The sequence below is a fragment of the Syngnathus scovelli genome, chromosome 9 (genome assembly GCF_024217435.2).
Source record: "Syngnathus scovelli strain Florida chromosome 9, RoL_Ssco_1.2, whole genome shotgun sequence".
In the NCBI taxonomy this organism is placed as follows: domain Eukaryota; kingdom Metazoa; phylum Chordata; class Actinopteri; order Syngnathiformes; family Syngnathidae; genus Syngnathus; species Syngnathus scovelli.
In genome coordinates, this window is record NC_090855.1 from 5,548,699 (window position 1) to 5,564,228 (window position 15,530).

General features: G+C 41.1%; 3 protein-coding genes across 3 annotated transcripts; 2 read left to right on the top strand and 1 right to left on the bottom strand.

Annotated features, from left to right (window-relative positions):
- The first annotated feature begins 3,208 nt into the window (after window positions 1-3,208).
- On the top strand, window positions 3,209-6,191 carry LOC125974775 (transmembrane protein 158). The gene has a single exon (XM_049729570.2). It carries the CDS (start codon window positions 4,629-4,631, stop codon window positions 5,331-5,333), a length of 705 nt encoding a protein of 234 aa, XP_049585527.1. The 5' UTR covers window positions 3,209-4,628; the 3' UTR covers window positions 5,334-6,191.
- Window positions 6,192-6,824: 633 nt separating this feature from the next.
- cdcp1a (CUB domain containing protein 1a) lies at window positions 6,825-14,159 on the top strand. Its single transcript, XM_049729565.1, has 9 exons — window positions 6,825-7,081; window positions 8,039-8,239; window positions 8,358-8,711; window positions 8,787-9,155; window positions 10,347-10,544; window positions 10,661-11,029; window positions 11,411-11,758; window positions 11,828-11,915; window positions 12,599-14,159. The coding sequence occupies exons 1-9, from the start codon at window positions 7,027-7,029 to the stop codon at window positions 13,005-13,007; spliced, it is 2,391 nt and encodes a 796-aa protein (XP_049585522.1). The 5' UTR covers window positions 6,825-7,026; the 3' UTR covers window positions 13,008-14,159.
- On the bottom strand, window positions 13,999-15,408 carry clec3ba (C-type lectin domain family 3, member Ba). The gene is made up of 3 exons (XM_049729569.2): window positions 15,006-15,408; window positions 14,834-14,929; window positions 13,999-14,661 (listed from the first exon to the last, which is right to left on the bottom strand). The coding sequence occupies exons 1-3, from the start codon at window positions 15,259-15,261 to the stop codon at window positions 14,261-14,263; spliced, it is 753 nt and encodes a 250-aa protein (XP_049585526.1). The 5' UTR covers window positions 15,262-15,408; the 3' UTR covers window positions 13,999-14,260.
- Between the last annotated feature and the right edge of the window lie 122 nt (window positions 15,409-15,530).

A 15,530-nucleotide genomic window follows, 5' to 3' on the forward strand; every position in this document is an offset into this window, starting at 1 on the left:
AACATTTCTTTGATGCCAGTATGGAGAGACTGTTGGCTGAGAGATCACCTCCACCAGCACTGCTCCTCATCACAGAGAGGCTCCAGTGAAGAAGGCAATCTTTGATCTAAAATGCGGAAAGAATGAAGGAGTCCAAGCTGATGCGGGGGAGACCGACGCCTGACATCTGGAAGATAAACACGAGGCATCACTGTTGCCCCGCAGTCATACATCAGAGGCAAGTGGACACTTTTACTTCAGGTTAGGTGGATGAGTGAAGGAGCAATGCGTTTTTACCACAGCGGAAGCATAAACTCTCCACACTACGCACGACAAGATTTCTACAGATCAATAAATCGAATTCTTCCTCATTTTGATTGAGAACTGGATCCGCTGTTGAATTAAGTTTGTAATTTTTTGCAAAAAGCAACATCCTGACAAGAAACGCTTGAATAATTTGTATAGTACGATGAGATGTGCATATTCATAATTCACAACAAAAAACACATTATAAACCTCAATGGATGAAGAATCAATAAAAACTGAAGGATTATTTTTGGAACCAAGGATCAATTTTCCTCCATCATAGAAACACATAGGAAGAATTATTTGATTAATATTTTGAAACATTTCAAGAACATTTAAATGACACCCTGATTGAATTAAGTTTTTACACATAATATTTTTTCAGCCTATGTCCGCTCTCACGCATTTAAGTATCCAAGCAACTGTCTGCTACCCTGGCAACAGCACTGATTCGAATCAGATCCAGGTTCTGTAAATTCATAAGCACAGATTGGTTTTCTTGGAGAAACTATCAAATGTTGTGAGGCACAGGTACCTTGTGCAATTTAGCTGAAGAGGATTTCATTGTTCTGCCTGTGAGCTACCTAATTGTTTCTGGCATAGATAAGAAAAGAAAAAAACTTTTTTTAAACTTCTTCAATTGCCCTTGGCGAATAGTCTGCATGTGTTGTTTTTTTTAATCCATAGAAGAGTTTTAACATGGGCTTGAGGGAAAAATGATAAAAACAAAATGTAGGGACAGGTGGCAGCTTCATGCTGTCTGTGCTGGCAAGTTTGATGTCACAAATCTCGCAGCAACTGACTAAAAACAAAAACAAGGTATGGAATTACTTCTGAGAAAATGTCTCATCCTATTTCAACGGTCCATCTCAGTGTTCTACTTATTTTCATTTCTCTCTAATGAGCTGCATGCCCAAAATAGTAGCTGCGTATCATTCCACAAAGACATTTTTCGTCAATTCCTTTTTTTTTTTTTTTTGGTTGTGTTCAAAGTGAGCATTTGTGAATTGCTCTGTTGCTTTTGGGTCTCAGCAGATTGTTGGTTGTTTTTCAAACAAATCTCTTTTGAAAGGAACCAATCATCCTACTCTACCCACATCCGCCTCCCTGTTGCCTCCATGACAAAAAAACGGTAATCACCCCGATGATTCTCTCTTCTTGTTTCTGGGGACGATTACGTTTCACGAACAGAGAACCGCGAGACAAATGACCACACAGAGCAACTGGAGCAGCGGTGCGTTATGTGCAAAACGATCTCTGAATGCATCTGGGTGGGGACTTGCCTTTATTTGTCCAAGGTGACCTAGAACAACTGTGCACTTCCCAATCAATCGAGCTAGGTTGGCGCTGTTTGGAGCACAACGGAGAAGCAATCTCACACCATCTCAAGAACGGCAAGAAGGTTCCTGACGGGTCCCAGCATGCCCCCGACTTTCGTTTTCTGTGATGTTATTCCCTGGGTGTATTTCACATTGACAGACTCGTGTGTTCTTCACTTATCTGTTCACACGGAGGAGAGAAGCATGATATGTAGGAGGGTCAGCTGTGTGGTTAGAAGAACATCTTAAAGCATCAGCCTTATCAATCACTCTGATCTTGATTGTGTTTTGTTGCGGTAGCCACTTGAAGAAGAGACTAGATGTGTTTTCTGATTGTTATCCTTATGTTGCAGACTGTTTGACATTCTATCAGTACCCAAGGATTTTCTTCTCGAATGACTTCTTAATTTAACACCAAGGAGTTGCATCTTTAGAGTTCACTGAATACTCTAGGACAGGCTTTTCATCCCCATGCATGTTGCGCAACCTAAATTTCTATTGACTTGATGTGTGGTGTGTAGCCAGCCGACAGATTGAATCCTGCAAAAAGAGACGAAAGTAACTGAATGTTTGGATTCTGGTTTGTAATCGAACCTTACCTTACTACAAACAAACGCTCGATCAGGCGGAGTGGAAGGCATGGGTCGCCGATGACATCATCAGAGGAGACTTTGCGGTTTATCTGTACAAACACATTCTCATACATGGACAACAGTGAGTCAATTTCTACTAAACATGATGAGGTGAAGCTAGGAATCGACTGTGTTTCATCCCACAACGGCGCAAACATCCTCTTTTGTCTGCACAAGTCTTGGAAAATACTATGCCAAAAGAATGAAAACACACATGCTCACAGTTAGATTGCACTTTGACCCCAGACTTGCGCCGGGCATAAAAACAATAAATTTTCTATAGCTTTTGTCTTCATTAGGATCACATGTTGCAAGTTTGAACTTATCCCAGCTGACTTTAAAAATGAGGCAGGGTACAACACAAACTGGTCATTAGGCTTTTGCAGGGCACAGAACCTTTGGCTCTGAAGCAGACGTGCTTTCCACTAGTCCACCGTGCTGTACGTTCTTCTTTTCATATTCTCAATAGTGTAATAAATTTTTTTTTAGTTTAGTCCATTTATGTATGATTTACAAATGTATTGATTCACATGACTTTCTACTGCCATTCATTTCAAGACTGTTGTCTTGAATCAGACGTTAAACGGTGACAGTGAAGTATTAGGACCGTCTTCCTCCACTGAACATACTGTGTTGTTCCTCATCAGTGGACTCCACTGTTCTCACACCTCCAGGGAGAGCCCCATTTGGTTGCCGTGGTGATGAGTCCTGGCAGTGATTGGTGATATGACAGGCCCACAGGAGACAAATCGGGGTTTCTCCAGACTGCGATGTGAGCGCGGAGCTGAACTTTGCAGTTATGAAAACGCACAGACCTAATTCTTTGTTTCTAATTAAGTCAGAGTCTGCGTTTTAGACTAATGGTGTCTGATCCAGCACAGAGCGGCTACCGGCCAGCCACATGCCACAAATGCTTCCTCATCTCAGCTTCCTGTGGAAAGAGCCGCACTTTGAGTAAATGAATCTTTTATGCATTCTCCTTTGGCACAAGAGACTTTATCTTAGTCCCATTTGTATTTTTGTCACCAAACCAATTTACATTTTTATAGCATAATTAATGAACAAGAAAACCATTTACATTTTTGTTCCGTTCACACAATGGCATATCTGAGACGGAGTGACCTGTGTTTAGAAAGAGTGAAACGTTTGACTGTGCCCAACTGGAACTAAATAAGCGCCAAATTGTCTGCGAATAAAAAGGTTTGCCGTCATAATTAAAACAGAAGAAGAGGGCGAGCGCTTTCAGATGCAAATTGAGGCCAAAGGGTTTTTCAATTCAGCTGACCATCACATCAAATCTACAAAGCCAGGCCCTCATAAAGCAAATGATGCGATTTACAGAGGCAAACAGTTCCTTCAAGTGATGTTTGTTGACTTCATCAACTGCTAAGAGAATAGCCAGAAGAGAATAATCAATGTCTTTGTTATTCCCGTTCGGCAATCCAGTTCTGCCAATAACTCATTGTCATTTTTGAGACATTACATAATTATGATTATAATGCAGCCATTATTATTTATTACTCCTCCCCCTTCCCTTTCCACAGAGGACAAGAGGTGAGGTAACATGAAAGGACAATTAGTTCATTGTTCCTGTTTTGAAAAGCATTGTAAAATCCCAGAACAAACACAGAAGCTTTACTTGGTTGTAAAAAAATAAATAAATGAAAAAACAAATAAAAAATCATCGCTTTTCATGCTTTTTAAACCAACAGCCAGGTATTGTCAACTCAACTTTGATACTATCAAACTTTTATCAATTGCTAATAGAAAGGCCATATTACCTAATTACCCAATGATAACAAATACTCTGAGCCAACTTGTTTGTCTTTTTAAAAAAAATAGATATTGACAAAGTGTAGTATTCACTATCAGTCTTGTAGCCAACAATTAACACCAATTAATCATCTCAAATAATGGCTAATATGTTGTTTCTCCAAATCGGTTGCCGTCATTGTTCATCCTCCGTCTTTTTTTTTGTCTTTCTCAAATTAATGAAAAAATAAGAGGCTCAACATGTCTAATTTCAAATAACACCGATAGTTATTTAAGTACAGTAACGAAGTATTTTACTTCGTTTCTTTTCACCACTGTTGGAGAACGGATCCGGATTATGACAGAAACATACAGTGCATGCATCCCTAGCTCTCCTTCTTTTTCGTTTTTCCTTTGGTGAATGACAACGAGGAGGGTAAATGGATTGAGGGGAGCCACGCAGGACACAGTTGGATGAGGAGGAAGGGAGGAGGGGGTGCGCGCGTGTGACAGCCATTGGACATTTCCATTCCCACCAGTCGGGAAGAGGATAGAATCTCTCCATCTGGATCGGCGCAGTTAAAAATCACCAGCGGATCGTCCCACGCACCATGCGAGCAGGTGAGACGCGCCCCGGGCCATGCTGAACAAGTGTCGGACCCTGCTGCTGGCGCTGACCGCGGTGGCCGGACTTGTCCAGCGATGCCAGAGCTGGAGCGACGAGGACATGCTGCTGCCGCCCGTCAACTCCTCCAACAGGTTCCTGGCCGACTTGGGGGTGGACGCGCGCTTGTCCAAGAGGTCCGCGGAAGGGAGCGAAGCGTCCCCGGACGCGTCGTCGTCCCTGCAGACGCCGTCCCAATGCAACGTGAGCGTCCAGAGACTGCTGCCCTCCTCGTTGGTGGCCCGCTGGGACAGCAGCTTCGGCTTCCAGTGCGACGTGCTCATCTACACCACCAACAACCACGGACGGGCTTTTTTCTCCGCCTCGTTCAACCGGGCCATCTCGCCCGTCATCATCGAGCATCTGGGGACCACCGGGGGTCAGCAGGAGTTGAGGCTATGCGTGGGTTGCGGGCTGTCCCGCTACAGGAGGCTCGTCCCCGGCAGGGCGAGGGGCCAGCAGAGCGGGGATCAGGTCACGTTTTGCTGCGTGGATTTCAGCCTCGACGAGCTGAAGGGTGACAAAAGTTGGAGGCTGAACAGAAAGCCCATCGAGTCTACACTTGTGGCTTGTTTCATGACTCTGGTCATTATTGTGTGGAGTGTTGCTGCTCTCATATGGCCGGTTCCTATTATTGCAGGCTTCCTACCTAATGGGATGGAGCAGAGAAGACCAAGATGACTGATCTGATCTGATCTGACGAGCCCGTGCTGCCTATACCTAAAATTAATTGTAGCCATTATACTCCTTGCCACAATGAATGAATGACTGTTAATTGAAATGTAGGTCATTTGGAATTCCAACAAACCTCTTCAGAGGAACAAGGTATGAATGTTCTCTATGTATGCGTGAGTTCTAGTGGGACCAATATGTTTTTGTATACTTGTAGGCCTATATAGCCGAATATGTCAGCGTATATTGTGCACAATTTTCTCGCGAACCCGTCTTTGTAGTTTTAAACCTTTCTAGAATGTTTGCCTTATACCTCGTGTAGAACTTTTGCACTGCACATGTACTGAAAACATATAATCGTTGTATAAAATGTACGCCTTTTCTGACAAAGGAGTCGTTTAAGTGGTTTTCACTTTTCAGTGTTTTTAATGATAGATTTATAATATCAAGATCAATATACAGTATGTGTTTTATTTGTATCTGTTATAATATAAACAATATACATACATTACAATAAAATATTAGACATTTTATCTACGCTGTTTATTCTGTGATTTAAAATTAAGTTTTCTTATTGCACTAGAACACATCTTGAGAAGCAAATGACACAAGATAAACTGGAAATGTGGGAATTTTAAAAATGACAAGATTGTGATTGATGACTGAATCTGTCTGCCCTGCCTCTAATGGGGCGAAAAAGGTCTGTTTGTATAACTTCTGCAATATGAGAGGCAGTATAGCCCATAGGGATGTTTATTGATTAGAAATGACTGATCCCTGTTCCATTATCAATACTCCTTATCGATACATTTTCCCATCGATTCTCATTGTTTGAGGAAAAGAAATAAATTCAAATAATACAAATGATATATGATATCAATGATAATCTCTACATAAATCTGATATTATTAACTGACATTTGCTAATATGCATTGCATATATCGCTTGAGGGTTTCTGTGGCGAACATAATTGAATTCCAAAGGAAAGAAAAAACATTTTAAATGCCTCCAAAGACAGAAACGTGACAAACAACCCATTCATATGCATTGTGCCAAACCCACCGACTCCCTGCTGTGCACTTTAAAGGGAACACTATCACCCAGAGTTATCTGCAGAAAAGGCTCCACTACTCCTGAGGTTTTTTTTTTTGTTTTTTTTTTTTTTAAATACCCACATTCAAGATGAGTTGTTGAATAAGCTTCTGGTTTTCAAAAATCCTCTAATCATGAAAAACAGGTCAGACTATTTTTTTCCATTCATCATAGGTAGTAAAGCTTTGTTACTTAGTTAAGGCGTTGCTTTAATTTGTATGTGAAGTTATAAAAAAATACCCAAGTACATTTCAGTGTGTGTGTGCATGTGTGCGCGCGCGTGTGTTTTATTTATTTATTTATACTTTAACTCATGTGTTGTTTTGTTTCACACACGTATCTTCAACTTGACATACGTATATAGTGTGCGTAAACTACTTACCTCAGGCAAGAAGTTGCCTCCCTTACTTGCAGTTTACCTACCACACCTTTCGCACACGTACACACAGAGCCAGGAAGTGGAGTTTGGAGAGCGGATTCATCAACGAACTGCACAGTTGACGAACACTTCCCCCTCACTACGATGACACAATGAGTAGTCCGGCATGCTCAAAGGTTCAGCGATTCCACTAGGGAACAAAGTCGCAGTACCTGCGAATGGTTCGGCAGCATGCCGCTTTTGAGAATCCACGTCTGTTTTTTTCTTTTTGTTTTCGTCGCTTCAGGTAAGTTAAGATATTTTATTATACTAATAAACGATATAAAAAAAAATGCTCTGGGAAAGTAGTGTTGGTTGGTAACTAAGGGATTACGCAGATTAAATACGTATTTGGTTATTGGATAACAGTGTGCGTAAAGTAGTGCTGTGGTGGTGTTGATTTATTTAGGGAGTGTACCGGTTGCTTTTTTGTTGCGTAGTTGTTTTTTTTTTAAACATCTCTGCAGGTTTCGGGGCTTGTAGAATATTTGATATACATTATCAACGTGGATGTTTATTTTGAATGATGGCTAAGCAGTATATGGAAATTTGGAAAAACTACATATTGATAATAAAACTCTTTTTTATATAAACTTTGAAAATCGAAACATGGGGAAAATTATCAATGGTTATCATATGATCATATGTGACATACTATATTATTCAATTAAAAAATGCAGTTTGCAGGCTGAGAAATATCTAACCAAATTTAAATTGGACTTCAGTTATAGTTGACATTCTGTATAGAGTAGTAGCAGCAGCATGGTGAATGAGTGGTTTGCCTAAAAAATTCTGAGGTTCTGGGTTCGAATCTTGGTTCAGACTTCAAGTGTGGAGTTAAAATAATCTCGTTGATTTTTATTTGGATTTTTGCCAAGAGCTCCATCTTATTCCCACATTTCCAAAACATTAATTTTACTTTCAGTGAAGACCCTAAATTACCCACAGGTTTGAATGTGAGTGTGAATGACTAATCCATGTTACCAAGCAGTTGATAGAAATTAGTTGGATGGGTTTATAGAATACATTTTCACTCGACAGATACTTGATCATAGCAGTTCAGTTACTGATTTCACAAGTGATGAATATTTAAACCATGGCAGCAGTATTTTCAATCTCAACCTCATCATGACTAAAAAGCAAATGAAATGTTTCAGAAATCTTTAGAGAATAGAAAGTGAAAGCATACATTCTGATGAAATAGGTATCCAGTCGTTCATCCATGATGGAGGTACCACTGTCAACATCAGCAGGCTAGCCAAAGGCTCATCATGCAAAGTGTGCACCGAGGGAAGGCAAAATTGTGAAGAGGCACTATTGTTGAAAGGCGGCAACCCTGTTTCAGTGGAATTCTCTTGCCTCCAACCTGAAGATGAATTCAAAGTGGAGATCATACAAAATATAGGTAACATCTCCAATCACGCAGTGTTGTCTGAATATTTTCAAATATGGCCTTTGAGCACGGTTTTGGCGATCACTAAGCTATATTGATGCTGACTACTGTAGTAAATATTTCTACTTAGAATGTACCATCGAGGAATGCGGTTGGTGGTCGGTTCCAGTCAGCACATCGTGGTTGGATTTCCACCGTAGGTTCACCTGGAACCTGAAGGCCTCTAGACCAAAGTCGGTCCAAGTGGACTTCCCAGAGACGGGCATGAGACAAATTCCTCCATCTGAAAAGTGTCCAGATAGGCACACCTACACCTTCAAGGCCTTTCAGAAGAGAGGAAGTGTGGTCATTGGCAAATACTGCACAACAGGCCCTATCAGAAGTATTCAAATTCTAAACCAGGGTAGCTTCTCTTTGGATGTCCCACCAGGACTGGAGGTCCAAAGTGACGATTTTACCATGTCTGTTGGAGAGGACATCAAATGTAAGTTAGCTACTTGATACAATCTTCTCCATCTTGTCTCGTATCTAAATGGCGTTGTGTTTTGTTCTATTTTAGCTCTTGCCAAAGTTACATTATCTTTGTCACATGGAACATATTCCTCTGAGTTGCTTTCTCCAAACTTCCCCGAGAGTTTTCCCGACGATGACGTGATGGAGTGGTACTTTGAGCTCACAAATAAACAAAGAGCAGCGATAGAGTTCCTTAACCTGACAGAGCCACGTTGTCTGAAGAAGGAAACTGCGGCCGAGTACCACAACAAAGGCAGGCTAGCGCTGGTGACGGCTCTGACGGACGTCCAACCTCTCCAGAGTCAGGGAGACTTTTCTCTGATTCTCAGGAACTGTGAGATGGACAGAAGACGAGCTGGTTCTCCTGGACTCTCCCTGAAACTCAAGGTGACAGCTTTAAGGACGAGCGCACCAGGTATAACATCGCATTGGATTGAAAATATTGTACATTTAACAAACGTTTAATATTTAGAAATCAGCCATCTTGTATGGTGACTTAAATGATCAGGGCTTCTAAAATATAAGTCACATTTGGGTGCATTTTTAATATTTATGGAATAAGGTGGTAAGATTTTTAAATCAGGTCAGATTTTATTTGTTGTAGCTCACTGGAGTGGTTGTATTTTTTTCTTCCTCTTGTTATTCAGATTAATGCATTATTTATGAGAAATTAATGTCAGAATATTGGTGAAAATGGGAAAAAGCATTTTTATTACACAGCTCTTTTCCTAATCCATAGACAAAGTAATTTGCATCTTTGTTGGCTTACTTTTTTAAAAAATTTTATTTGGTTTTTAGTTCTTTAGTAGACCTTTGTAATGATTAATTCTGATAGATAAGGAAATGTGTGATGCGGTGAATCTTTGTGTTGAAGTGTTTCCCCATTTGCAGGTAAATAATTACTTCACCTACACATTACTTTGCGAAGATCGACCACTAGCTTGTTTTATTTTATTTGCAATAAAAAGCACAATAAGGTAGTCATGGCATTAATTAGAGCTGCTCTACTTAAGTGTAAGAAAATAAGGTTCCTGCTAATGGTTAAGTTAAATGGAGAGGAATGACTTCAGATTGTATGCCAAGGATGTTTTGTTCTCGCAGTAGAGAATTTTCAGTCTTATCATTTTTACCAAAGTGGTTTGTTTAGTGTTGCTACACATGACAGTCTGGAAGATTGATAAAGATATGGCATGTTGCAGCAGGTAACATGTATTTTTTAAAATTTTCGTATCTTGTTGCAACAACAGTTCAAGCTGTGACAGCAAACTGTAAAACAGTATGGAATGTGAAGGCCTGCTGTGTAACTAAATCATTTTTTAATTCATCTCACTGAAAAAAAAATTCACTGTGTGAGTCTTCTTTTTTTTGGGATACATTTTAGGGGCAAGTTAGGTTTAGCGATGACGTGAAGAATGTGATTTACAGATGCCCTCAGGTTTGCAGGCTCGGGAAGCTCTGATGTTACCTCATCACTTAGTCATGAATGACAGCAGCTCAGCGGGAAACTCCTCCAATGACGAGAGGGATCCTGATTTACCTCTGCTTTCGGAAAATAGGATAATATGGGAGGAAAAAGGCTTGTAACTCTTTTAACTGTTCCCTGCAGTGATTTGTAGCGTGGACCTGAAGAAAATCAAATACCTCTCTCTGCACTTGGAGAGACTGAACCTGGCCTCTGAATGTGAAATGAAGATGGACTCTGTCATCATGGAGAAGATTACAATCCCATCCGGAGAGGTTTCTCAACTGACTTTTCAGGACTGTCTTCCTCACGACATCAGTGTCACAGCCAGTGGAGTCATTGGTAAATTCACACTTAACTCATACCTACTTTACTCCGTGTGTGTGTGCTTGCCAAATTGGTTATTACAATTATTGTTTACCTTTCTATAAAAGCCTTTATTGATGTTCTCTGAACAGGTTGCAGTCAATTTAAAGACTGCCCAAAGTTTCCAGTGCATCTTGGGGTGCCCTTCTTACCCAGCTGCCTCCCATCCCCCTTGAACGCGGTGACCTGGGCCCTCCGTCCTCCCCCCCACGGCACTGTGGAACTGACCTCTTTAATGGGACCCCTGAAGCAGGCCCTGCCGGATCAGCTGTGCGACGACAGTCTCATTAGCTTGACCGAGGATGACGGCAAGACTGTAGGCCACTTCTGTCCTCAGGGGGCCATTCAGAAGGTCCAAATCCACACCAACGTATCGGTCACTGTCACAAGAATGGGCAACCAAAACCTGAGATCGTCTGTGAAGCCTTTGTTGACTGCTAGTTTGAAAGAGGAGATAACAGGTAACTGTTTGAATCCTACTTATAAGTAGTGAAAGTAAAAGTAGTACATTAATAATTAAATACCACCTACTGTATTTTCCGCACTATAAGGCGCACCTTCAATGAATGGCCCATTTTAAAACTTTGTCCATATATAAGATATATACATTTGGCCCGCGGGCCGGACTTTGGACACGCCTGCTGTAGTGGTTCAATATTGGTCCATAAAAGGCGCACCTGATTATAAGGCGCACTGTCGGCTTTTGAGAAAATTGGAGGTTTTTAGGTGCACCTTATAGTGCGGAAAATACATTATATATTAAAATGATTTAAGCACCAAAATTGATCCTCTTCATTTGATATTGGGAAACATGTATTGAAAATCTCTTCTGTCCAATCCAGAAAGGTACATATTCACATTATCCCCAAAAAGAGACACGAGTCTCCTTTTGGCGACGCCCGGTTGGCCGGCGGGGATGGAGTCGTATGCCACCGTCTCCTGGATCGTCTCGCTACCCCCTAAAATGGAAGCGCACTTGAAGTTCGTCCACCTCAGCCAGCCCAAGTGTGCTAACCGCCACACCAACATTCGGGTGCAGACGTTCGGCAGTCTGGAGGAGGACTACAGCCGAAGGGAGGACGAGGAGGTCGAGGAGGTCACCGTCACCGAGAGCTTCTACCTCAACATGTCTAACTGCATGACAGAGCGAGGAGAGTTCATGGTCGTCACAGAACTAACTGTCCAGAAAAGTACATTTTCCACTTCGATTAAATTTGTACAGTGAAGTGCAACTTTGGCTAACATTTTCTCTCACTCAGACCAACTATTGATCATCATCTTGAGTGTGGTTGCTGCTCTGGTCCTCCTGTTCATTGCTGTGCTGGTCGCGGTCTGTATCGTAATTAAGTAAGTGGTTTGCATATGCTGTCTGACCATTCTTCTTTTTTTGTTTCGGGACGTTATTTTTTATTTATAACGAAAGCACGGTACTGCCAATGTGGAGTACATAATTTTGACTGGCAAAAACATTTGACTGTATTTATACGTACGTTTGAACATACTTGCAGATATGGTGCATAAAAAACTTTTTTTTTTTTAGCATTTGGCCTACATTATACCAATACGTTCAAAAGTTGTGTTAAAATCGTTTACTCTGATTTTTTTTAATTATTACTATGACTGCAGTGTATGATTTCCATTCATCATTTAAATGCAAAAATCCAATATTTTTATTAATTAGCCTGAAAATATATGTTCAAATATGTAGCCTGCAAATGTGTTCCAACCTACTTGAAATTACTTTTGAATGTATTTGCCCATCAAAACGGTTTACTCCACCATGGCAGTTCTAAAATGAGAAGATTATACAATGAGATTAATTAATAAGAATATTTCCCATAATTGTAATTTAAAAATGTTCATAAAAATGAGCAGCCTTTTTTAAATCTTCAGAAATCAACAAGGGCACATCTTTCTGGTTTTAAATTAAAAAGAAGAGTTAATATGTCACAGACATTATAACTCACCTAACTTTTAAAATGGAACACTTTTGAGCTCCTGTACATTACTAATTGTCTCTTACCAAATAGGAAGAAGAAAAAGAAGATCAATCATCAGGTGTCCATCTACAATCCCAACGGCACCATCTTTCTGCCGGGAAACAACGGCTTCCCTAAAAGCCGTGAAGACAACGAGTCCCATGTGTACGCCTCCATTGAGGACACGCTTGTCTACACCCACCTGCTGAGAAAAGGCGCAGAGATGGGAATCTACACAGAGTCGAACATGGACGACCCCTACACGGAGACAACAGACTCTCCACTATCTAAAGACGAAAACATTGAGACGGGGGTTTACCAAGAGTATCCACAGCAGGGACCCCCACTTCCCAACAGGCCCCCCAGCCACGGCCACACCCTGGTGGACAATGTGATTTACGAGGCACAGCCCACCTCGGCTACGATGGAGGCACGGCTGGATCCGGAGGGAGGCAACTGATAGGATGCGGGATTTCCACTTGACTTTTTTTTTTTTTTTTAACTTGGAGATCTTCGTTCCTGGATTGCTTGAGACCTTGTTCTTCCTGCATGGGTTTTTGCACCAAATTCACAAACTAGACATGCTCAGACTTGACTGCTGCTGCCTGCTTTTATCTTGAGTGGCAGTGCTTCTCTTGTGAAATCAGAATCACCGCTTACTTAACAGAAATGGAACACATTCCTTTAAAACTCACAAGCTGATTTTGGGTGAAAGACAGATAACATACTTTTAAAGACTCAAGACATGCGGCCATAACATTTTACAGTCAACTTTTGTGTGAGTTTCTTCTCATATTTTAGAATTAAAGACAAACTTTAGTTTGGCTATGACTAATATGTGCACTGTGTACCCCCAACACGATTTTTATATGCCAAAGTAGTGCTTGAAAGTCACTTTACTATAATCCCAAATGTCTGACAATGGTTGAAGATGTCTGAAGAAATTAATTTCATAATCTGACGTAGGCCTCCTCTGGGTGAATGAATAATTGTGAGGTCATTTTATTTGGATGGTGGAAAAGTTTACGCAATTCCTTTGTACCTCTTCATCTGCTTTTGTGACTCAGAATTTAGACTCGGTGATGTGTAACAGAAAATATAGCCCCCAGCAGATGTTTGATAGTTTGTGATCGTTTTGGCTCTTAGCTAAGACCCCCCCCCCACACACACACACACACACACACACATTCACTCTGCAACCAGCTCACAGTTTACAAGTACTGTATTCACCGCTTCTCATTTGTTTCTGTGGTTTGTGTTTTCCAAACAAATCTCTTCCTCCTCGAATGTTTAACTTTTCTGAGCTCACAGGCCAAAGCAGTGCTGAGTTCAATTCCTCAAGAAATGCTTGTTGGTCTTATCTTTTCCATGACTGCTCTGGAGATGAAAATATTTCGTTTGATGCAGAATTTTTTGTCCCGAGCAGTGCACAGAAATGACATGGAGAAGCATTTTCAGAAAGAAAATACATGTTTATTTTGGTTTATTAGCTGATGTTTTAAGGATAGAAATCCAATGTTGTTTACCACGGAATCTGCCAGTAAATTATTTCTTTTGTTTTCTGCTTTGACAATAAATGCAGTGAAAATTCTACACAGTAAAATGAAAACGATTTTGTGACTATTGTTGTAAATGAGGAAGTGGTTAGTGCATTATTTTGAAACATTATATGATGATGGTTATACTCAAATGGCATTTTAAAGGCAATTCTGCTCACACAATGTTAAACTCACACACGGAAGCCTTCTCACCTCGGCAACTCTCATCAAACCATTTCCCGTTGGCCGTGGTGGCCAACACGCCGCAGTTCTGGCTGCGCCCGCCGTCCGGCTGCATGGTGATCTCGGTCTCCCAGTTCTTGAAGCGCAAGCTGGACCCCCATTGGTCCAACCACTGGCCTTCGGTCACTATGTCGTTGATGCCCAGCCAGATGGACTCCTCCGGGCTGATGCTCTGCCGCGCGTAGGAGTAAAGCTGGTCATTTTCATGGCCTGTCAGGGGTGTACTCAGGGTGCCCCCTTTGGAGACGCAGTCGTCATTGGCTGCGTGGAAATTCTTCTTGACCGGATTGGCGAGTAAACACTTGCCTGGGACCTTTGTTCCACGAAGACACACTGACATGGAAGGATGGAGAAATAGATTACCCATGATGGAGTATGCTTTGGGTAAAGAGCTGTTACTTTCAATTGACAATCATTAGATGCTGTGGTATGCTTTGGATCATGACCTATTTCTTTGCATCTATCAATATATGGTGGTTAGTCAGTATTTATGAGACAAACTTACTTGACTGTAGAGATTGCTTCTCTTTTAACAAGTTCAGGTCATTAACAATGTCTTCAATTTGTTTCTTGAGTTCCTCGATTGCAGCATTGGTCGCGTCTGTCAGGATTGAAAGACATGTTGATGAAAAGTTAGCATCACATTGTGAGGTCTAATATATGATTGCTGACCTTACCTTTCTTTGTGCTTCTCTTTCCTGTTGTCTGTGAGAGTGTGCATTGGATCAGCAACAGAAGGCAAAACACTAAGCGGAGACTTTGAGTTCGTTCCATGATGAAATGCTTCAAAGACGCTGTAATGATGTCAGGCTGCAGCTTTGAGTTGGAGCCGCACCGCTGAATGGCGCAGCGTTTGGGCGACAACCTCTTATCTTGGACTTCACAAATGTTTTGCAGATGTCTTACAGGCGTTTGTGTTGCTTTGGAAAGCATGAGAGGAGGAGGGCGACTGGATTGCGCTAAAACTTTGGCAAGATTATTCAGTTTCGCAACGTCTTAATTCAGAAAGCTGTTAAATGTTGACTCTTCTTTCAATAAGCTACAACAGTAGCAAAAAGGCATTCTTATTGGGCCTAAATAGTAATTATACATCATTTAATTTTGAAGTGTTTGGAAAACTGATCTGCAAAATGCAGATCAGTTTTCCAAACTGGCTTATTCGAGTATTCAATGATCTCATTATTGTTCAATTTTCTCATATT

Bases quoted from the DNA above. Each gene is read 5' to 3' on its own strand.
- LOC125974775 (XM_049729570.2), top strand. From the start codon at position 4,629: ATGCTGAACAAGTGTCGGACCCTGCTGCTGGCGCTGACCGCGGTGGCC.
- cdcp1a (XM_049729565.1), top strand. From the start codon at position 7,027: ATGCCGCTTTTGAGAATCCACGTCTGTTTTTTTCTTTTTGTTTTCGTC. The intron at 9,156-10,346 runs GTATAACATCGC...TGTTCCCTGCAG, and splicing joins TTTAAGGACGAGCGCACCAG to TGATTTGTAGCGTGGACCTG. The intron at 11,916-12,598 runs GTAAGTGGTTTG...CTTACCAAATAG, and splicing joins GCGGTCTGTATCGTAATTAA to GAAGAAGAAAAAGAAGATCA.
- clec3ba (XM_049729569.2), bottom strand. From the start codon at position 15,261: ATGCTTTCCAAAGCAACACAAACGCCTGTAAGACATCTGCAAAACATT. The intron at 14,930-15,005 runs GTAAGGTCAGCA...CAATCCTGACAG, and splicing joins AAAGAGAAGCACAAAGAAAG to ACGCGACCAATGCTGCAATC. The intron at 14,662-14,833 runs GTAAGTTTGTCT...CTTCCATGTCAG, and splicing joins GAAGCAATCTCTACAGTCAA to TGTGTCTTCGTGGAACAAAG.